General features: G+C 43.7%; 1 protein-coding gene across 3 annotated transcripts in view; it reads left to right on the top strand.

The window, feature by feature from the left end:
- PASD1 (PAS domain containing repressor 1) overlaps positions 1 to 21,789 on the top strand; it is a 100,026-nt gene that overhangs the window by 69,815 nt on the left and 8,422 nt on the right. For all 3 annotated transcript variants that reach the window (XM_077922245.1, XM_077922246.1, XM_077922247.1), the window contains 9 exons: positions 5,077 to 5,183; positions 8,129 to 8,276; positions 10,073 to 10,154; positions 13,079 to 13,202; positions 13,636 to 13,745; positions 15,446 to 15,544; positions 17,528 to 17,686; positions 19,350 to 19,565; positions 21,342 to 21,571. In XM_077922245.1, the coding sequence (XP_077778371.1) occupies positions 5,077 to 5,183; positions 8,129 to 8,276; positions 10,073 to 10,154; positions 13,079 to 13,202; positions 13,636 to 13,745; positions 15,446 to 15,544; positions 17,528 to 17,686; positions 19,350 to 19,565; positions 21,342 to 21,571 (1,275 nt within the window). The remainder of the gene's footprint in view (positions 1 to 5,076; positions 5,184 to 8,128; positions 8,277 to 10,072; positions 10,155 to 13,078; positions 13,203 to 13,635; positions 13,746 to 15,445; positions 15,545 to 17,527; positions 17,687 to 19,349; positions 19,566 to 21,341; positions 21,572 to 21,789) is intronic.

Here is a 21,789-nt window from a genome sequence, read left to right as displayed (position 1 = left end):
CCCACACAGCCAGAAGTAGAACATGGGTTTTGGCTTCTGTTTAAAACAAGCTGAAGAAACCATGTTTTGAAGTTAGCTTCTGTTGAAACTGTCCAGGGTTTGTTACTAACTGCATCCCATCTCTGTGCAAAACAAGCCAAGGGAAAATGAGAAAAACCTGCTAAAATCTTCCTCTTGACCACATGGGAGGAGGAGAGTGGAGACTGGAGATTCTTAGCTAATGAAATTGATGTGGTATGAAACTGGGCCAGAATTTTTTTATATTCTTATTAAAAAGATCTAGTCGATTTATAGACCTCTTAGTATGTTTTTCTATTAAAAGGTCAAATCTGCCAAGACAATACAAGCAATTAATTTGCAATAAAGTAATAAACCAGACACGGGCAACCTTAAATAATTTACATGGAAAGGAGAGAATTACAAAGACAAGATATGGATTGTATACAGTGCTCTGAGGGGGGGGGGGGAGTATTATGGGAAACTGTGTTACTATTTTAAACAAAAAAAGTCACAGGAAATCCTACCTTGAGGCAGCGGTGTGAAACCACTCATATACAGTGGTAGCTCAGGTTACATACGCTTCAGGTTACAGACTCCACTAACCCAGAAATATTACCTTGGGTTAAGAACTTTGCTTCAGGATGAGAACAGAAATCGCGCAGCAGCGGCAGCAGGAGGCCCCATTAGCTAAAGTGGTGCTTCAGGTTAAGAACAGTTTCAGGTTAAGAACAGACCTCCAGAACGAATTAAGTTCTTAACCCGAGGTACCACTGTACTCAGCCTCTCCCAATTGGATTCATATTATTCATGCTATCCAGGCATGGCTATCCTAGCTTTCAGAATCCACAGAAAAAGGTTGTGTATATTTCAAAGTACAGTTGTACCTTGGAAGTCGAACAGAATCCGTTCCAGAAGTCCGTTCAACTTCCAAAACATTCAGAAATAGGATTGCCATATTTCCAAAAAATGAAAATCTAGACACAAAAGTTGTTGAGCTTTTTAAGGAAATTCGGCAAAATAATGGACTTCCTGGGCATTTCAGCGATTTCCAACACTGCTTCCAACTGCCATATTCCAGTTATGTCCAGGAAATTCCGGACATATACCAAACCTAATCCTCCAGAATAGAAGATACTGTCAAAGGGCTGTGGCTCTTTAAAGCTCACTTTGAAGCCATAGTTTCCAGTTCATGTGCAATGGGAAGTTATGGTTCACTGTGGTTCCTAGTTTGTTTTGATAACTCATGTGGAAGAAGGAGCAAAGTTTCAGCAAAGGAACTGCATGCAGACATACAGCCTGACTTATAAAGCTAGATTTGATTAGGTGAACATGCGTTTTGCATGGGATGGGGCAGGTTAATACAGTGTCTTTGCAGACTTGTGCATGTGTGTGCATGGATGTGCAATATCCTCCTTTTGCTGTTTTATTTGCATTACTTGTCCTTATGTTCCATTTTCCCAATAGTACAATAGGACACTGCAATTTCTGTGTTACTTATTCTTGCATTTCATACCATGCTGAGTCACCAGTTTCCTATTCGGAAATCCTAAGAAGAATGTCCAAATTCCAAGCAGCACAGGAAGTTACAAATATCCTAAGCAATGAATAACCTAAAAATGAGGGGGTGTGCTTTTCAGCTTGTACTGCTAATATGCCAACTCATTAGCAGATCACAAGTAATACTTTTGTTATTACTTGAAGGATCTGTTCTCCTTCAACAGTACAGACAGTTCTGAAATCACTTTACGATCTCTCCACAGCATTTTTGTTAACAACATGGCCCTTGTATTTATAAGTGCTGGACCAAAAAAAAAAAGTTTGACTTTTGCAGTGAATTAGGCTTTGGGGGGGGGGGGAGAGATTTTTAGTGAAGTAAAAGAAATGCTACAAAATTTGGGAACCTGATAATATTACTTAAACAAAGTGTAATCAAAGACACTTGTAATTTGTGATCCTGTGCATGCATACTCAAAAACCTCTTTGAGTTTTCTTAGGACTGCAGCCTTGATAAACTTCTCTATGGGAAATAATTGGCTTTGCATCAGAGCAACTTTCTGCAACCTGGTGCCTTCCTGGTTTTTTAGACTACAGCTATGTACACACCCCACCATTCAAAGCTTTATGACTGAGTGGGGGTTTGAACCCACATCTCCCAGGTTTTAATCCAATACAAACCACTATAACACAGTGCCTCTTTATGCAAAGATGCATAGGATTGCACGGTTAGTGTGATAGTCCCTCAGGCAAATATGGAAACACTCAGTAGTTTTGCTCTGGTGTGCCACAAACATCTATCAGTATGCATTCCATTGCCAACATAAGAAGAGTCCTGCTAGATTTGTGAAGCCCAAAATCACAATGGAGGCAAGCAACTAATACTCACTGAGGTTGAGGTCATGCTGCCTCTCAACCTGAATATTCCATTTAGTCAACCTACGCATGTATTCCGGTAGTGAGCTTATTGTCCCAAGAGTGGATCCCTTCTGTAGCTGAAACAGACCATCCACACACAAGGGAGTCCCAAGACTTTCAGAAGTACAAATAAAAAGTTTAAGGGCCCTAATGGAGGGAAATCTTAACATCAGCGCAGTGAGGACTGACCATGCTAAATAGCCATTGAATGTCTAGCTGAATGCTGAAGATGGGAAAGTAAGGCAGGTGGAATGGAACAACCTGGAAAAGGGCATGTTTGGCTGGAAACCTGAGCAGGAACAGTTTATACTGCAACGTTGTGTTCAGATTTTGCTTGTCAATGTCTAGCAGCTACTGATAGACCTTTCTTTCCTGCGTGAAGCAGAGCTTCACACATACAATAGGATGGCTCACATGTTGTGAGCCACAGTTTCCATCATTTCTCACAATTGGCCATGCTAGGAAAATCTGGAGGGCCACAGGTTAGGCAGTCCTGTTATTCAAAGACAACCCACTCATCCAATCGTGGGTTTCCAATGAGCATATCTGTGTGAAATTTTTGAAAATATTAGGCATAAACCTAAGAAACACACATAACATGCCTTCATATTTCTTGTACCATTTTTGCGGCAGAGGGAAGTATTCGCTTTGGGTTGGTTCCCATTGCCCCAATACATAGCACACTTTGCAACACCCCCGCCCCCCAGCTGAATTCAATCTCGCTGGTTTTTATAACCTATTTGTAGGTTGCTTTGTGACACTTGCCTTTCCTCTTGCAAAAAGCATACTGAGAGTGACTAAAAGGAAGGAAGATGTTATTCTGTTATGCAATAAAAAGCCTCCAGCTTGTTCTTGTGAATGCCATAATTTCTAAGAGCATTAACTATTTCCTCAGCGCATACGCACACATCTCTACCCTGAATTGTTTGCCCAAAATTGTGCAGAATTTGCTGTTAACTGTTCCTTCTGAGAGCCGACACAAGCTCTTTGTTGAAAGAGTGTTTGCAGTCCTGTGCATGTTTTTACTTACCTGGGAGTGCAAAGCAAGACTCAGGTTTTAGCAAACAAGTTTCGGCTTGTGCTGAAAGGCAGGACTGAGGGCATGAATGTGTAGATTGCCAAATTATGCCTTATGTGGAAGGGAAGGATATGTTGTTCTGCTTGTGACTTACTTATATATTGGCCTGTTCTTAGGTGTAATCAGAACAATTATGCAGGAGTCATTGTATACATTTTGTCACACAGCTGTTCGAAGATTATTCCCTGAACATAGGAGACTTGGCTTAATGACAAGCTTTCCCCAGTGGTGGTGGCTGTGCTCACAGACAAGTTTGCTGTGGTTTGTTGAGATTGGGGTTGGTGTGGGAAGTGGAGAAACAACCCAGCCTACTAGTCTAGTATGCCCTTAACAGCAGGTTGATTTGATAGGTAGCCATAGATGAAGCTTCTCCAGGCAGGGACAAATCTCCACTAAAGCTCCACTAGCGCTGGTTCCATCCCCATATGGGCCAACTGCATATTCCTGCATATGCAGGGGGTTGGACTAGATGACCCTCAGGGTCCCTTCCAACTCTACAATTACAAGATTCTATGAACAGCTGGGGCTTCTGGGACTTGTAGTCCAACAGCATTTGGAGGGCCACTGTACCCCCACTGCTGTGTTAAAAGATGATTGTTAGATTAATTGATGGAGGGAACCTCTATAAATGGCTGCCAGCCATGATGACTGTAAGGGACATTTAAATTCAGAAACAGTAATCATAATTAATTTAATTTATTAAAATGAAACTTAAAAATTAAAAGATGGTTAAAAACAAATATCACCTGTTATCATGATTTACCCTTACTTTGCACAGTTTCTTCCATATTATTATTATTATTATTATTAAAAAACAACTTCACATAAATTGTTCCTTCTCTGCTTTTCATGGGGGGCTGGCGGACGAGGAGCTAGGGAGGAAACGGAAGCCCCTGACTTCTGCCCACAGCTAATCCCCTGGTTTTGGCCATGTGCTTTCAAGACTATGTGCTCATAATGGGTAGAAATATGATTCTTTGTTTAAACAAAAGGGTTGGGAGTCTTAGGAAGCAGCTTCTATAATCATGGCGTGTACACACAGCACTAACCATAGCGCACAAATTTTTTGGTTCCCTATCTGGATACCCTGAGCGTCTGTCAACTTATAAAACTTCCCAGGCATTTGGTAACGAATGACTCACTTCCCTCTCCCCATTTGCTGCTTAAATCCCAAGAAGTGAGTAAACTCCTTAACGACATACGTAGGAAGCTGACTTAACATCGGCTCAGGCCATTGGTCCATTTAGACCAGTAAGGTGAGTTCTGATTGGCTCTCTCAAGGCTTAAGGCGGGTTACTTTTAACAACAATAATTATTTACATTGCCATTCATCCTCTTAAGCAATCTCTCTTTAGCGCTAGCTAAGATATGGTGCAATCCTATGCTGTCTATCCAGGAGTAAGCTCCATTGAATTCAGTAGGACTTGTTTCCAAGCATATTGCAGATAAGATTGCAACCAACATATCTTTCTTGCAAAACAAGAAAAAATAATTTTAGGATAATGCTCCCGCTCCCCCCCCCCCCGCTAAAGAGCTCTCAAAATGGCAAACTTTGTACTCACAGCTTTCCTCCCCTCTTGTTCTAGGGCCCCACCTATTATAGGTTATTTACCCTTTGAGGTGCTTGGGACTTCAGGTTACGACTATTACCATGCAGACGACCTGGAACTTCTTGCTCGGTGCCACGAACACTGTAAGTGTCTCTGTTCACTACGTGCAATGGACTGGCAGATGTGTGTATTTTAATTGCATTTCTTGTTCTCTCTCTCCACCCTAAGCTTAGAACACCAGTGCAAATCACTGCAGCCATATGAAAACCATTTGTGATGGAAAACTTAACTGTAAAATGATGTCAACCCAGAGCCAAATTAGACTGGACATTAAACCTATATTTGCATTTAGCATGCAGGGTTGTTTGGCTGTTGTTGTTTTTTAAAATGCAGATTGTATTAGCTGGGAGTACTGATAATGAATGGAATTAGAACAGGCAGAAAGGGAATTTACTCTGCTGTGATACCAAGTAAAATGCCTTATTTGAAGTTAGTATCTTCACTGGGAGGAAATATCCCTCCCTTGCCGCCATTGGGTTTTTCTGGAATTGGGAGAAAACCTCTCACTCACTCAAACACAAATAGCAGTTTCAAAGGACGGATGGAAATCCATATCATTATCAGCCTAAACCCCCAGATGGAGCTGCTATTATAATTGTAATGGGTTTATTTGTTTTAAAATTGCCTATTCTGTTGTAACCTGCCCTGGGACCTTACGGTGAGGGATGTGTACAAAATTGTGAGAAGCAAGAAAGAAATCATGTAAAAAAAAAGAAAGAAAATAAAAACATACAAACAAATTAATATTTGCATTTTTTAAAGCGTGCATGCTAAAAGCAAATATGTATTTAACGTCAAATCTAGTTTGGGACTCAGCCTTCTTATGTTACCTCTCTACCACCTGTGCTTTTGAAGCTGTTTCAGAGGACCAAATTGAAGAGACATAGCCTTTATTATTAATACCTTACTTTGCTCAGTGGTTTGCAAGGCACATGCTCATATATATATATATATATATATACACACACACACACACACTCTTCATGCATAGGATGATTTCTCTTGGATCTTGTAACGATGGACCCAAAAAGTCCCACCAAGCCATGGCAGCATTTGGTTTCCACATGAAATCTCCAGCAGACCAATAGATGCAATTTTTGCTGCAGGGACTGAAGGGAGAAAAATTAAACTGATCTCTGCCGCAGTGCTCACCCTAACTCCTGGCAGTGTCTGGATTGCATGACCTGTTACAGAGTGTGCTGGATGTTCTCGTTAACCAGATTAAGAGGCGTACTTAACTCCCTGCCAAGTTTTGTTGTTCGCTTCTCTTTTAGGTCTCCTCAGGCCTTCGCAGACCCTGGCTGTCTCTCTGTAACTGCAGAGGTTCTCGGCTGCTTGCTAATACTTTGGGGTGGAGTGGCTGATCCCCCCACCATTAGTGCTGCTACCATGCCTCTAACAGCAGCCCAATGCATGTGAATTTAACAAGTGGAACTAGATGCCACCCAAACCCCAGGATGCCAGACTTTTGTGTATGCCAAGCTGCTATTAACATACAAAAGGAGAAAGGGGCAGCTCTCACTTTGGGGTTGAAGCTGGAGGAGATAGAAATATATGAACATCTTGCATTTGGTTACTTGTCGTTGTTAGGAAGCTTTTTGATATGTTTGTTTGTTTGTTTGTTTGTTTGTTTGTATCAGGGTGTGGGGTACTTGCAGCATTTAGGAGCTTCAGATTTCAGCTGCTTCTCTCAGGGTTCTTCACTTTGCCAGTGTATTGGGGAATTGTTTCCTCAAGTGCAAATCCCTGCACTGCTAACACAGGATTCTTCCTGATCAACTCTGTGTAGAGTTGTCTGGTTGCAACACAAAGATTCGTGCTGAAGCTTTAGAAGTACAGTGTTGCCTCGGGTTACAGATGCTTCAGGGTACAGACGCTTCAGGTTACAGACTCCGCTAACCCAGAAATAGTACCTCAGGTTAAGAACTTTGCTTCAGGATGAGAACAGAAATCGCGCGGCAGCAGCGGGAGGCCCCATTAGCTGAAGTGGTACCTCAGGTTAAGAACAGTTTCAGGTTAAGAACGGACCTCTAGAACGAATTAGGTTCTTAACCCGAGGTACCACTGTGCTAGTTAATTAGGACTGCTGGAGTGAGTTGGGCCCCCATCGTTTCAAAGAAGTGGAACCTATGGTTCTCCATGTGTGTTGGACTCCAACTCCCATCAGCGTTGCCAATGATCACAGGTGATGGGACTTGGAATCCTCAACCCTTCCCGGCAGTAAAAGGGGGAAAAGAGTGTACAACACAGAGACAATAATAATGTTGCAGTGCTCAGGGAAGAAGCACCAAACAGCTATTTGTTTTTCAGGTTCTTGAGAAGTCCTACTAGCCTTGTTTTTTTCAAACAAACAAACAAGCATACACCAGACTTGATTTTTCTTGAAACCTTGGAATTATTTGAGCTTGGTGGGTCACAAAATGCACAAGCCCCTTATGGAAGGACAGAGCAACTTGCCAGTGTGCAGTCTAGCAACTGTGCTCCTGTCTTTCAGCTGGTGTGGGAGGTGAGGGGGGCAGGCCTGTTTACAATTTTCGAAGTGCGAAAGCTGTGAACATTTTGAATTAGCAGCTATGCTTTTGCTTTTCAGATCAAATTTCTGCCTCTTTCCATTTTCCAGCTCTGAAAATAGACAGAGGTGTACTTAGATGGTTTGAAAAGGAGGCAGTGAATATCTGACAGAACAGCCCGCCCCCGCCCCTGGCTCAAAAACAAGCTTAAAAGTCAGAGCAGAGTGCAAAAGTGGCCCCAGATATGGCAGGGCAGGAATAGAAGTGGAGCCAGGAGATATTTGAAGGTACGGAGGAGTCAGAATCCCACCTGACATGCTCAAACTCTTTTAGACAGGCCTCTTATTCACTCTATATGAATTTTGGCTTTTACAATGGGTGTTATTTTGACATGCACAGGGATTATGCACAGCTTTTTAAGCACATGCCCAGAAGAGCATTAATGTTTCTCTAGATCAAAGATGACAAAATGCCTAATACGTTGGTGATGTTAACTAAGTGGTTGTTTTCATATGCAGTGATGCAGTTTGGAAAAGGCAAGTCCTGCTACTACAGGTTCTTAACCAAAGGCCAGCAATGGATATGGTTACAAACACAGTACTACGTCACTTATCATCAGTGGAACTCCAAGCCTGAGTTTATCGTGTGCACCCACACGGTTGTTAGGTAAGAAACGGCACACAATTTCTGCTGCCGTTTATCTGCGTCTCCAGCTATGTCTGTTCAAATATTTGGCTATGTGTATTGGCTCGATAAGGCGCTTCGTTATATAAAATGATTAGGGTTGGGAAGTGGGGGAGAATGTCACTGTATTTTTATTACTCTTTTATTTTTGGCAGCCGAGAGAGAAGCCTAGAAACAGTATCAGCTGCCAGTTTTACTCTGTTCTAGAGGGTCCCCTCTCCCAAGCAATTTAATGGGTAAATGAGAATAACTGATAACAGGCAGCAGCACATTTAGCGACTTTTAAAGCAAATGGTTCTTTAGAATAAAATCATTTCTCCCTGTCTGTCATCGTATTATATATTAATGATGGCTGCATTCAAATGCAAAGGTAGAATGTGATTTAGTGTTGTGCTGCTTGAAGAGTTGTAAAGAATTATAAATTTAATAAACATTATGACAATGAGCAGCAGCAGCAGCTGATATACTCTCCTCCTCATGAGTGAGGAGGAGATCTGAAGCTTTTGCTTCCAGTTTAGGCTAGTCACAATTTATTCTGATGCCTGAAGCCATGCAGACTGTGGTTAGGCTTAGCTGTGATAAGTGGAAACAAACGGGCTTCAACCATAGTTTACAAAGCAGGCTCCCTCCCGCCCTGTAACCATTGTTAAGATTCACTATAGTTTAGGATTTAGACACAATCTATAATGGAAGTGGAAGCTTCTGATATCTTCCTCGTGACTTCACCAGAATGGGAAACTGTGTAAGGCCAGTGCTTGCCACAGCACAAACTGGCTATGGTAAACCATGGTTTAGCGTTATGTGCAAATTGGGGCAATAATTGGCAGCCCAGCTCTTCAACTGTAGTTTTCAAATTGTGTTTGAGCCTATGTTCAGGAACACCTAACAGGGAACCCACCTAACCCATCTCCCACTTCCCTTCTGCTACCAAACTATGATGTTGTTACAGCAGGCATTTGATGAGTTTTGGGTAGATTTTGCCTGATCTCCCTTTGCTCTTACATTTGCTTTTATAGCATTGGTTTTTCAGACATGTTTTATAATTGCAGATTGTTTTAAGTCACTCTGAGCAATGTTCTTACAGTGAATGCGTGGGATATATATAAAAAGGGGGGTTTCTTAAAGCCCTGTAAGTCACTCCGGTTAAAGATTTTAGATTACCTAAGAGAGCCGCTGCCAGTCAAACTGCTGGGCTTGATGGACCATCGATCTAACTTCTTATGAGACAGCTGTCACATAGACCCATTGCTCTAATCCAAAGTCAGCGTTCGCCATAGGAAAGTACTGTGCTAGTGGTGAAACTGGGTGGAATCATTAATGGCATACGAGCTTCTGCAAAAGGCAACTTTGCCTACCTCTTTGTCTGATCTTCAGCTGAAATGTATAGTCACTGAGGGTGATGGGTGAGTTTTGGTGAGAATCCTATATGACGAACTGAGTGTGCACTCTAGAACATCATTTCCAAACCTGCTGCCTCTAGATATTATGGACTACAGTTCCCATCATAGTTCCTTGCATCCCCAGTGGTCAGGGAAAATGAGAATTGTAGCCAGCAACATCTGGAGTGCCACAGGTTCATGACAACCACTCCTCCTGTGTGGATCCATTCAGCCTTTATGACCATTGAGTGTGCCATTGCATTCCAAGATATGGTTGGCATCATGCAAGAGGTTTGTCTCTGAGGTGGTGTCCCAATTGTGGAAACCCTAACCCAACTTCTCTATTCTTTTCCTTTCCTATGCGATATATACATATATATCACACACACACATATATAGTTATGCTGAGGTTCGAGCTGAAAGAAGAAGAGATCTTGGCCTTGAAGAGTCATCCATTGAACTAGCATCTTCGTCTTTGAAGGTATTGTGTGCTGGGATGATCAAGTAAGAGCTGTTAGAAATGTGTTTTTGCTCCTGGTGGCAAGATGGCATTTTGGGGACATGAGAACCATCGTCAGGATCAACATCATTAGTTCCTCCAGGTGTTATTGGACTCCATCGCTCCCACCCAGTCAAGGATGCTGGGAGTTGTAGACTAGCAACTTCTGGAGGGTGACAGGCTTCCCATCTTGGCAGCAGCTCTTCCAGGTTTTGTTAGGATGCAATTAGTCTTTAGGTCCACTCCCTCACCTCCGTCGTTGGTTTTTTCCTCCCTTCCAATCCAGGTGTGGTCAACAGACCACTCATGAGAATGGAGGTTTCCTGGATTATTTGCTTCATCAGCCTTGGGTTGAAAGTAGGTTGAAATTTTGGCCTGTTTCCTCATTGGGGGAGTTTTTACAGGTTGTGTGGGTGAAATCCCCAGTTCTTTGCAACATTGTCTTGTAAGTACCATACTCTGAATCGGAAATCAATAGGGCTACTTTATCCAGCCCACAGTTTTAAGGGCTTTGCAACGGGGGAGTTCAAAGTTGATTTAAGTAGCTTCAAAAGGGAGGGGAGATTTTAAAGTCTACCTGACAGCTCCTGGAGTCTGTTACTGATAAAAGTTGGCAGTTATTTTCATAGGTTGAGCCTTTTTATCAGAGTAATTTGATAATTAGAGCTCCTACTCACACAGCAGAGACTCAGCGGAGACTTGACCAGGTGCCATCAATAGTTTAATACTATTTTTTTAAAAAACAGAAGAAGAAGGAAACTTTCTCCCCTCCCTCACCCCCGTGAATGTTGCTGATTTTCCTACTCCTACTGTTGAAAAGAAAGATTTGTCGAAGGTGGGACGGGGACCTTTGTGCCGGGAATGTTTTAAGGGCACAGGAAAAGCCCCTCTGGGTCAGATCCATGCCTCACCCAGCCTAGCATCCTGTTCTCACGGTGGCCAGCCACATGCCTGGAGGAAACCCACAAACAGGATCTGTTTTCTGCCTCTGAGCTACGGATAGCATATAATGTGTACAATCCCATGCTACCCATACGTGGAATGAGATGACTGGAGGCCAGTTGACAGCATTTCCAGAAGCTACATCTGTAGGACTTTTATGCTGAATCACCTGTTCTAGCCAGACAAAGATTGGAAGCGAAGGAATGATTTATTGATCTGTTTTCTCTCTGGATTGCTGCTGTGTATTTAAAGGCTAGGCAGAATGCTGTCCAGAGGGTGGGCAGAGCTGTGGTCATGACAACAGTTTCCATTGCCTTTTTTTTTTTTAAAGAAAAGAAATCAATCGGGCATCGTCATAGCCTGGCCAGTTAATAGGGTCAACTCAGTTAACATTTTAAAAATAAACCTCGCCAGGGTTTTCATAATGAGATGCCGAAGCGCACCAGAAATAAAATCCAGCGAAATGGATCCACGCGTCCAACTACCAAGTTGTCAGGTGATGTGCTTGCCTGTTCGAATTGGCTCTGTGGCTGCCCCTTTGCCCCATATCATCACAGAGGCATGCATTAGGATAGGGGGACCTTCACAGTCATGGCAGTTCCTGCGCTGCGTCACACTAACATACAGCCGACCCACAGAATTCACACTGCCGGCTGGCACCATCACAGGTCTCTGTGTGATCAGGATCATTCATCTTTTATTCTGTTTTGTTCAGTGGTTAAACACAGACACCACCCACCCCTGTGTTGTCTACAGAACCCCTCAAAGTTGTACTTTTGTTGTGGAGAGCTGACTTAAATGTTTTGTACTTGCGAGGTAATTGCATTTCCCCAAGGTAGTGGAATCAATATTGTGTTTGCTACGTGGGAGGTTGTTGAATGTGATTGTACGGGCAACATGATGTTCGAATCCTATACATTAACTTAAATGGAGGGCTAACTAGAATTGGCCTAAATACAGCGAGGCCATTTTGCTGCTACATCTGATGGGAGCTACCAATTAAGGGGCTAATGAAGCTCACGAAGGATATTGCCAGTAAACTGACCGATTCCTTTTTCACCTTCCGTACTCATTCCACTCTCCGTAATATGAGTCCTCAGCAACCCTACTTTTCTAGTCAGCCTCCCTAATTTGGCCATTTATTCATTAATTCTGCATATACTGTTGAAAGCCTGTGACATGTTGAGAGAAAGTGGGCAGAAGGGAGCTAATTATAAAAGAGCGTTTCTATTTTTATGCGCGACTCTGTCGTCATACGGCAGTGATGGGTAAAAGCGATAGAGGAGCAGAAGGACAGAAAAGCCACAATGTTGTAGCATGGAAAAAGCACCTGGTGCTTGGCAACAGACAGCCTTTCCACCTATTTCCTAAAGCAGTGATATGAACCAGTTCACCTGCATGTAGCAGGTTTCTATTCTTGCAGATATACTGCATTGCCATGGATTCACAGAGAGCTTTGTCGCTTTACCATTGGGGTTATATTTCCGAGAGATGCCTATGTGTCAAGTAAAACATAAACCCAGGGCGCTCCCCCACCCCAAGCTGGAACTCACTGCAGCTCAGGTCCGGCAGCTCTCAGGTGCACACCGTTGCCATTATAAGAGAACAAGGGAGGCCTTCATAGTTCCGGCACCTCTTTAATTTCCTAGAAAAATAGCACTTAGATAAACCTAAGACTGGAGTGAGGAACCTGTGGCCCTCCAGATGTTGTTAGATTCCCAACTCCCATCACCATCACCCAGTATGGCAGAGGATGGGAATGATGGGAGTTGTATCCCAGAGACACACTTGGGAGAAGGTGGAAAGAGGAATTGAAAAATCATTTGCTCCAAAGAGGGCTATCTACCTCCGCGTTGGAAGAGCAGTGCTTTGCTGCTTTTGCTGTTCTTGTTTGTTAAGCATGTGCTGATCTCCGCTGCTAATGATACAATGCTTTTTTTCCTCCTGGGCTTGCCTCTTTCCAGAGTCACGGTAGCTACATTGATATCCGGCAATGTGTAACCAACCAAGAAGCCAGTCGGGAAAGGGTGTCGGTGTCATCTCATAGCTCTCGGCGATCTTCTCACACGGCGCTCTCTGACTCTGCATGTAGGTATCACGTGGGACAGCTGTGATACCAAGGGGTGGTTGTGGTTCTAATGCAGCTGGTCCAGTGTTCAAGAGCAGCACTGGAGTCAGCCCATCCTTCCCTGATTCTGTTTTCCTTTGCCACTCTCCATCCTCTATAACAGGATGGAGGCTGGCAATTGGGTCTGGATCAGATGGGTCAGGAGCCTTGGATTAATCCAGTTGTTTCTCCCAACCACTTCAGAGTATCCCTTGGCAGCATGATAGCTTTGCGCCTTGGGCTCATTTGCACGTCCACTCTCCCCCTGCTAGGTTGGAAGGAGAGGCACTGGCAACAGCTCTCTCCCATGTTTCCCACCTACACTGGACGGAGAGGCTAATTTCTTAGTTCCTCGGGAAGGGGTTTTCGGATGCTGCCTTCCATGCATCCTTGAAAGATGCTTCTTTTTTCCAGCCACGTCATCTGTACGGCACACGGATGCCAGCACCCCTACTAGGCAGTCGTTACCGATGGGCCAGTCGGACAAAGCACCTCTAAGACTTGCCTCAAGTAGCAGCACACAGGTAAGGAAGCAGCAGCAGCATTGCTCCCGAGAAAGGAAGCCAGGGAGGGGATTCACCCAAAGAACAAGAGTGCAGATCTTTAGAACACGAGGAGGAAAGCAGCAATGTTTTCAAAACTTCTAATCTGAATTGGTAGAGTGTATCTGAGCAGTCGGCTACAGTACCTATCCTGGCATTCAGGTAGTTAGTGGGCAGGTTACCTACAGGTTATCCAGAGAGTGAGGGGGAAATGACCTAGATCCCAGGAGTTGGGATTGCTCAATCAGTAGTACACAAGACTCTTAGGGTTGTGGGTTTGAGCCCCACTCTGGGCAAAATATTCCTGTATTGCAGGGGGTTGGACTAAATGACCCTCACGGTCCCATCCAACTCTTCTGTTATTCTATGATTCTAGTCTGAATATGTGCCTTTAACAAGCAGCTTGATATTCAGAAATCAGCAGCAGCATTTCTGACAAAGTTAAAGCAGGCATTATTGCCTATAGAATAAGCTGCTGTTGAAAAGCACACGAGGAGAGAGAGAGAGGCTGGTAAGAAATAATAATAACTGTCAAGTATTGGCTACAGTGGAGGGACACGGGTGGCGCTGTGGGTTAAAGCCTCAGTGCCTAGGACTTGCCGATCAAAAGGTCAGCGGTTCGAATCCCCGCGGCGGGGTGCGCTCCCGCTGCTCGGTCCCAGCACCTGCCAACCTAGCAGTTCGAAAGCACCCCCGGGTGCAAGTAGATAAATAGGGACCGCTTACTGGTGGGAAGGTAAACGGCGTTTCCGTGTGCTGCGCTGGCTCGCCAGATGCAGCTTTGTCACGCTGGCCACGTGACCCAGAAGTGTCTCCGGACAGCGCTGGCCCCCGGCCTCTTGAGTGAGATGAGCGCACAACCCTAGAGTCTGGCAAGACTGGCCTGTACGGGCAGGGGTACCTTTACCTTTTTATTGGCTACAGTACTCTTTTTGACCTGGCCTAGTGGTCAGCTGACCTGCAGAAGTCTCTCACACAGGTAGGTTTTGGGAGTTTTAAGGGCTATATAAAGGGACTGAAGGGGGGGGGGTTTATAGGAACATTGGGAATTGCCTTATGCTGAGTGAGTGAGTGAGTGAGTGAGTGAGTGAATAAAGATAAAAAATAAAAATTAGCATGAATTGGTCAATCTATCTCTGGCTGGCAGTAGTTCTCTTGGGGTTTCTTCCAGCTGTACCGCAAGATGCTGGAGATCAAGCTTGGGAGAGATGTTATACCACTAAGCTGCAGCCACCACAAGTTCTGTAATGAATATTGGCCTGGGCTGGGTGCAGAAGTTTAGTCAACACTTTAAACAGGTTAGGAAGGAGATGGGCATCTATTCTAAGGTCTTTTGCTTATCAGATGCCAAGTAAGAAGGGAATCTTTTGCTTAGTTCTCAACTAACATGGTGAAGCTGTGGACTGAACAATGGTCGGCTGCAGGTTTCTGCTTCCATAATTGAATGCTGTTCCATAAAACAATTTCCCTGTGTATAGAAGCCTAGGATTGAAACTTCTTCCTGACATGCTGACTCAACCTTTGCATGGAGGACTGTCCAGTCATGTGCATCTTTATTGCCTTAGTAAGAACTAGAGCTTTGATTAACAAGGAAATACTGTGGCAAATGTTGTGGCTAGATAATCATATTCATCCTTGCACTGGGTGCATTATGGTCCCCTATCCCCCCCCCCCCTTTGCAGGGTATTATAACTCCTCAGACGCCCACTGAACATCTCGCTGAACATCTCGCACAGCACCATATGGCACAGACAAGTGTCCCGGCCCAGCAAGCAGTTATGGTATGTTGGGATGGGGGAGAAACTCCGCAATTTGGTTCGCAATTTAATGCAAGCCCTACCTAATTCACACTTTGCAGAACAATGTGCTAACTGAAATGCAGCTATCCTTTGCAGTTCACATTTTCTCCAACCAATGCGTGCAAAAATAATATGGGTCTTTGGGAGTTCTTTGTAGGTGCTTCCAGTCAGCATCCCCTTTTAGATGAACTAGGACTTCACCTGCCCCACACATAGTGTCATGTTCCCTTCAGAGTGTCAGTATTTTGTAAGAGGGATTCAGGTGCATACCAAAACTTCAGGTTTGCCCAACTGAAGTGAATTAAAGGGAGTCGGCTTGCCTAGTGTAACACATCCACTTTTTTATATACAGTGGCACCTCGGGTTAAGTACTTGATTCGTTCCGGAGGTCTGTTCTTAACCTGAAACTGTTCTTAAACTGAAGCACCACTTTAGCTAATGGGGCCTCCTGCTGCTGCCGTGCCGCTGCAGCATGATTTCTGTTCTCATCCTGAAGCAAAGTTCTTAACCCGAGGTACTATTCCTGGGTTAGCAGAGTCTGTAACCTGAAGCGTATGTAACCTGAAGTGTATGTAACCTGAAGCGTATGTAACCCGAGGTACCACTGTATATAAAAAGAAATAATATAATATAATATAATATAATATAATATAATATAATATAATAATAATATAAAAAGCATAGCTTGGATGAATGATTGACAGGAAGGCATGTTACACCATGGAAGTGATTCGGGATGAATGCTTGTTGTAATTTAACTTCCCCACAAGCAAATCCGAATGCATGCTAGACCTCTGCATGAGGCTTGTGCAAGTAAATGAAGACGAATGCTCAATAAATAGATGATCTGCAAGAGATTATATTGTCCTTTCTACACATGAATGTACAGCTTACTATCTGAAACAGTTCCCAAGCATTCCACACACACACACCCGACATACGGCTGCATAGGTTGACATATATTCCTTAAACACCAATCAATTTGCATGTATCTCCATTCATCTCCTCACAGCAGTCCCATTTCCCTTCTGATCTATAATTTGCTCTCCTCATATCTTAGCTCCCTGCTGTTGTTAGGTTTGCATTGCTTAAAATAAAACAAAAATGCAATAAAAATACTTAAAAAGAAACAAAACACCAACAACCCAGCAATACCAGGTGAGCCCCATAGGCGACTGGAGGGCTGCAGTGATCATGGTGTGATAGAGATTGCTTAATCCTGCCTGCTGCAGACAGAAGATTCTGACCTTGACATGTTTTTGCATTTGATTTTGAACGTTGCAACGATTAGTTTGGAGACCATTTTGTGGTTTTTTTGTCTTTGGTATTATTTATAGCCCAGTAAAATGTTGGTTACTGGTTTGTTGTTCAACAGAACTGGAAAACAAATCCTTAAAGCAAAGTTTTAAAAACAATCACAATGAGCCCAATGAGTGGTCTGGGATCACCTGACACTCCGAAGTTGCTAAAGCTCAGCAGGTGACAGATCTGCAGTGTCTTATAGAGGAGACCACAGGTCCTTTGAGGAATGCCTGGAACAATAAGTTATGTTTTTAGCATGGAGAAGAGGAGGTTAAAGGGAGACAGGACAGTGGTTGTCTTAATATCTGAAGAGCTGTGGACACACAAACGATGGGGCAGACTTCATTACTGCAGAAAGCAGGACCAGAACCCAGTGGGTTGAAAATTGCAGGAGAAGCAGATTTCGGCTGAATGTCGTTAGGTGTAAGAGCTGCTTGATGATGGAACAGACTGGTGGTTTCCTCTTCACTGGCGTTATTTAGGCTGAGGCTGCCTGGGTCAGCGATGCTGTAGTTACCTGTTGCATTGCAGATTTTTAGGAACATAGGAAGCTCCCTTTACACTACATCGATCCATATAGCCCAGTTTCTCTGAAGGCAGAAATAATAACTGCATGTAAAAGTTGCAGATTGGGTAATGCTCCTTTCTCCTCTATGCTTCCAGCCAGTGTATCACTTCCCAACTCAGATAGGGATGATGCATCATTTGAAGGAACAGCTTGAGGAGAGAACGCGCATATTGCAGGCTGACATCAAGACGCAACAAGAGGAACTGCATGTGATCAAAGAGCAGCTTCAACTGGTGCAGGACTCCAATTTGCAGGTATTTCCTATATAGGGAACCTCAGGCATGGGGGGTGGGGTGGGAATGTGGTCCGCAGATATTTTGCAAGTCCATCTGTCCACATGTGTTCATGCCAGTCATTTATTGTAAAAAAAAAAAGTGGTGGGGATATCAACTTTTATAAAGCTTCCCTGACTTGCTATAGGTGTAACTGCTGAATGGCCCACATTACAAACCTGAGTGTACTGAATAAATATGCTTAAATCACATAGAGTTGCACCCCTCTTTTATAAATTGCTTGGGTCACAGCCAAGAGAGAGGGCCTTTTCCATGTTGGAATATAGAAATCTGCCTTTTATTTCTTTATTAAAATATTTATGTACTTCTGCGTCACAACAATATATCACAGCGATATAAAAGCTTCCAATATAAAAACAATCAAACCAGACTGTAATATCATAAAAAAAAGTTTTAAAGAATTTTAATGGGAAAGCAGCACTGTATACAAGTATTTCAAACAAGTAAATAAATATACTGGCAACGCTCTGCAATCAGGTATGCCGGATCCCTCTTTGCTTCAGCAGGAGTCACTGTTGCATAAGGCTACACAGCAATTCATTCACCTGACCTTGCAGTGTTGCTAATTATGTGCAAAATAACCTCCGATTGCTCAAGTTATTTCTTCCCAAAAAGCCTTACATTTTCTATTCAGAGTGTGTTGGTGTAGGGAAAACAACGACCTGCAGCCATTTGGAAATTAGGGGTTATAAGAATAGAGTCCCATGACACCTTAAAGACTGATGAATTTAATGTGGCATAAGCCTTCCTTATTCATCATATGTCGTGTAGGAGCTACAGTTTGCTTTAGCCCTTTCATTTCAGCATGAGCAAGACTCGCTGTCTGTTAGACTGAAACTACCAGAGACCTTTTTTCCACCAACCTCTGCTGATACAAGCAGCATCCTGCTTATATAGATGCCCAATGCCCCATGAGCGTCGAGGAAAAGTGGTTATTGCTTGACAAGTAGAGAAAAGGGAATTTCCTTAAAAGCAACAGTTCTGGATGTGTTTTTAAAAGAAGTTTAAAAATGCATATTTGTGTTAAAATATAACCATTTTTTCCCCTGGTGTGCCAACTCTCAGTTTTAATCACTGATAGGTTAACATGAGAATATGTTTGATGCTTGGGTGACATCTAATGGCTGTTCTGGATGTTGCTGCAACTTGGCGAATTCTTTTCACAGCACTGGGCTTGCTACAAGCTTAACAGCCCCTAACGTGTTTTCTGCAACATAGGCACAAAAATAGTGCAGTAGGGGTGGGTTTATTCTGCCAGAGGGGCAAGAGTTGGACAAAACTAAACCAAAACATTTGTTGCATAGAATGTTACAGGAATCCAGCTGGAAGTTACGGGATGTGCACTGCTTGGAAACGAAACAGTGTGACAGCCCCGAAACAACAGTATTGAAAGCAGAATTGAATGTGACTGCCGCAGTAGCATCAGGAGCACAAATCATCACAAGTGCACAATAAAAATGATGTCTGGTTGGCCACCATCTACAGAGATTACTTTATCAACTTCTGTGGGCCCTCTTTATTTTGTGCACGCCAAATTTCAAGCCATCATCTTTGTAGGCGTTCCCGTGTGTGCATTGCTAGTGACAACCCCCAATGTCTCTCCCCACTCCCACTTTTCCGATAGATGCTGATGCAACAGCCTATGCCCATGGTCTTCAGTGGGGTGCAACACCAGAACCCAAGGAGGCCTTCCCAGCAACAAGCAGCAGCAGTTGCGAGCAGACCAGCCGCCTCAAAGAAATCCCAGCAGCAAGGCCTTATGGGATCAAAGCAGTTCTGCGGCACACACCTGCCATCGCCTCAGCAATTCCTCAGGGACCCTTGTGTCACATCATCCCAGGTGGTGGCTTTTGTTCAGCGTCGTGCTAAATGCATCACCATTTTAAAGCTGTATAACCTGGGGTGGATCTACACACAGGGGCGGGTAACGCTATGAATAAGTCAGAAATTAAATAGTTATAACAACAGAAAAAAATGCTATGGGATTCCGCTTAGAATTTTATTTATCTGTCTTGCTATCCAACACCATCTGGTGTTGCATGTTCATAACACATTCAAAACACTGGTTTTTTTTACTAATATAGCTGAGTCCCTGATTACTGCCTGCTCCCCTATACACCCACTACCCTGATTTTACAGGGCCTTCACAAGACTTGCAGGGTCTTCTCAGGGGTGATACTGCAGCTCTGGAATCCACCCCCATTGTGGCGATCCTTGTTCCTGTCTCTTAGATAAAAAGTTTAAAGTGTTTTTATTCTAGCAGCCTTTGTAATTAGGCAGTTCTGGATATTATATTGATTGCTGTATTTGATGGTGCTTTTGATTCTAGCTGATTACAGGGTTTAGAGGCTGATAGTTGAACTTAGTTCACAATTAAGTCAGTGAGACTTAAGTCATGACTAACTTGTCCCGTTGATATTAATTGTGCATAAATTCAGCCAATTTAGGGTGCAATCCAAACCCTGCTTGAGCCCCATTGAGTTTGATAGGAATTATTTTTTGAGTAAAAAATATTAATTGTCCAGTAGCACCTTTATAGACCAACTGTTCTGGTATAAGTTTTTGTGTTCATGCACACTTCTTATACCAGAACAAACTTAGTTGGTCTATAAGGTGCTACTGGACAATTTTTTTTATTTTGACTACATCAGACCAACATGGCTACCTACCTGAATCTATTTTTTGAGTAGGCGTGGTTAGGATTGTGTAGTTGGATCCAGACTTGATGCAGCCTTAAGGCTGCTATTCTATATCCACATATGTGGAAGTAAGCCCCATTGAGACTTACTTCTGCAAGTTGGTTTTTGTAATGATTATTATATTGTTGCATGCCACCCCAATTTCTGAGCTCTGTAAGATTCCAGGAGGTTCTAGGCACACTTACCCAGGTAATGTTGCAGTGTGAACGTGCAGCTGTTCAGTGTTCCATGCAGGAAAACATGCCTTCCTTGGGTACAAATAAAATAATAATAATAATAAATCCATTTCCCTGTTCCATGCCCCCAACTGTCAGTCAGCATTCTGTGTACACCTTGCATGCACAGTCCTCACTGGGCTGTTGGTTTTTGCTCTTTTGCTCTTCGTACTTTTATAAACTTTGGGATTCCCCCAGATCTGTCAATACCTTGTGCTGGGAGTTGGCCAGGCTAGCCCCTGCCAATGGCACAGGCCTGGTGTGTGGCTCAGAGTGGCTGGGAGCCTGCTCATCCGTCCACACCCTCCCTGGGTCTTCCCTCTACTACTCTGGGCCGTGGAGGAAGTCACTGGCGGTGTGTGGAACTTTTTGAGTTTCTGATCCATGGTTGGCGTGGGAGGCATACCAATACAGCTCCTTGCCAAGGATCCAAGGGATTGGGGGGTGGGGATGGACTGTCAATACTATTCCTTGCCAAGGGTGCAAGGGAGCCTGTGTGCGCCCCTCCCTGCATTGGAGATGGTATTTTGGCTGCATCAGGCTCAACACTCAGGAGAATGGCTTTCCTATTTGTATACCAATTTGCATGGTTGCAAGCTACTCTGAACCCTCTGTGTAGCGGAAGAGAAGGATGTGAACATGCCAAACAAACAATGTGCTCATTCTGACAAAGGGGTGTGTGCATTTATGTATCAGGTACAGCAGCAGCAGCAACAACAACAACAACAACAACAGCAGCAGCAAAAGCAGGCCATGAGAGGAAAGCAGGTCCAGCAGGCCTGCTTGCCAATGCAGATGAGCATTGCGATGCCGCTGTACAACAACCCAATGGTGTTCTCTCAGGCGCACCCTATCACTGCCTCTACTCCAATGTCAGCTGAAATTGGTGAAAGGCAACAGCAGTCCAATTACACCCAAGATCGGACTCTAAGGTACGGATGCAGGTATATGTATGCTGAGAAGTGTAAGTAGGGGACGTTACTGATGGTATTATTATTGTTTTTGCTCTCTCCTGGCGATGAGCTGATTCCACTTCCCTTTGCAGTTCGTTCTGGCAGCCTTCCCCTACTGTGGCTCTCCACATGTTGCTTAACTACAACTCCCATCTTCCCTTGGCTGTGGCGTTGATGGGAGTTGACATCTAGAGGGC

The sequence above is a fragment of the Podarcis muralis genome, chromosome Z (genome assembly GCF_964188315.1).
Source record: "Podarcis muralis chromosome Z, rPodMur119.hap1.1, whole genome shotgun sequence".
NCBI lineage: Eukaryota > Metazoa > Chordata > Lepidosauria > Squamata > Lacertidae > Podarcis > Podarcis muralis.
The sequence above is the reverse complement of the archived record's forward strand: the minus strand, read 5'-3'. Positions and strand labels throughout refer to the sequence as shown.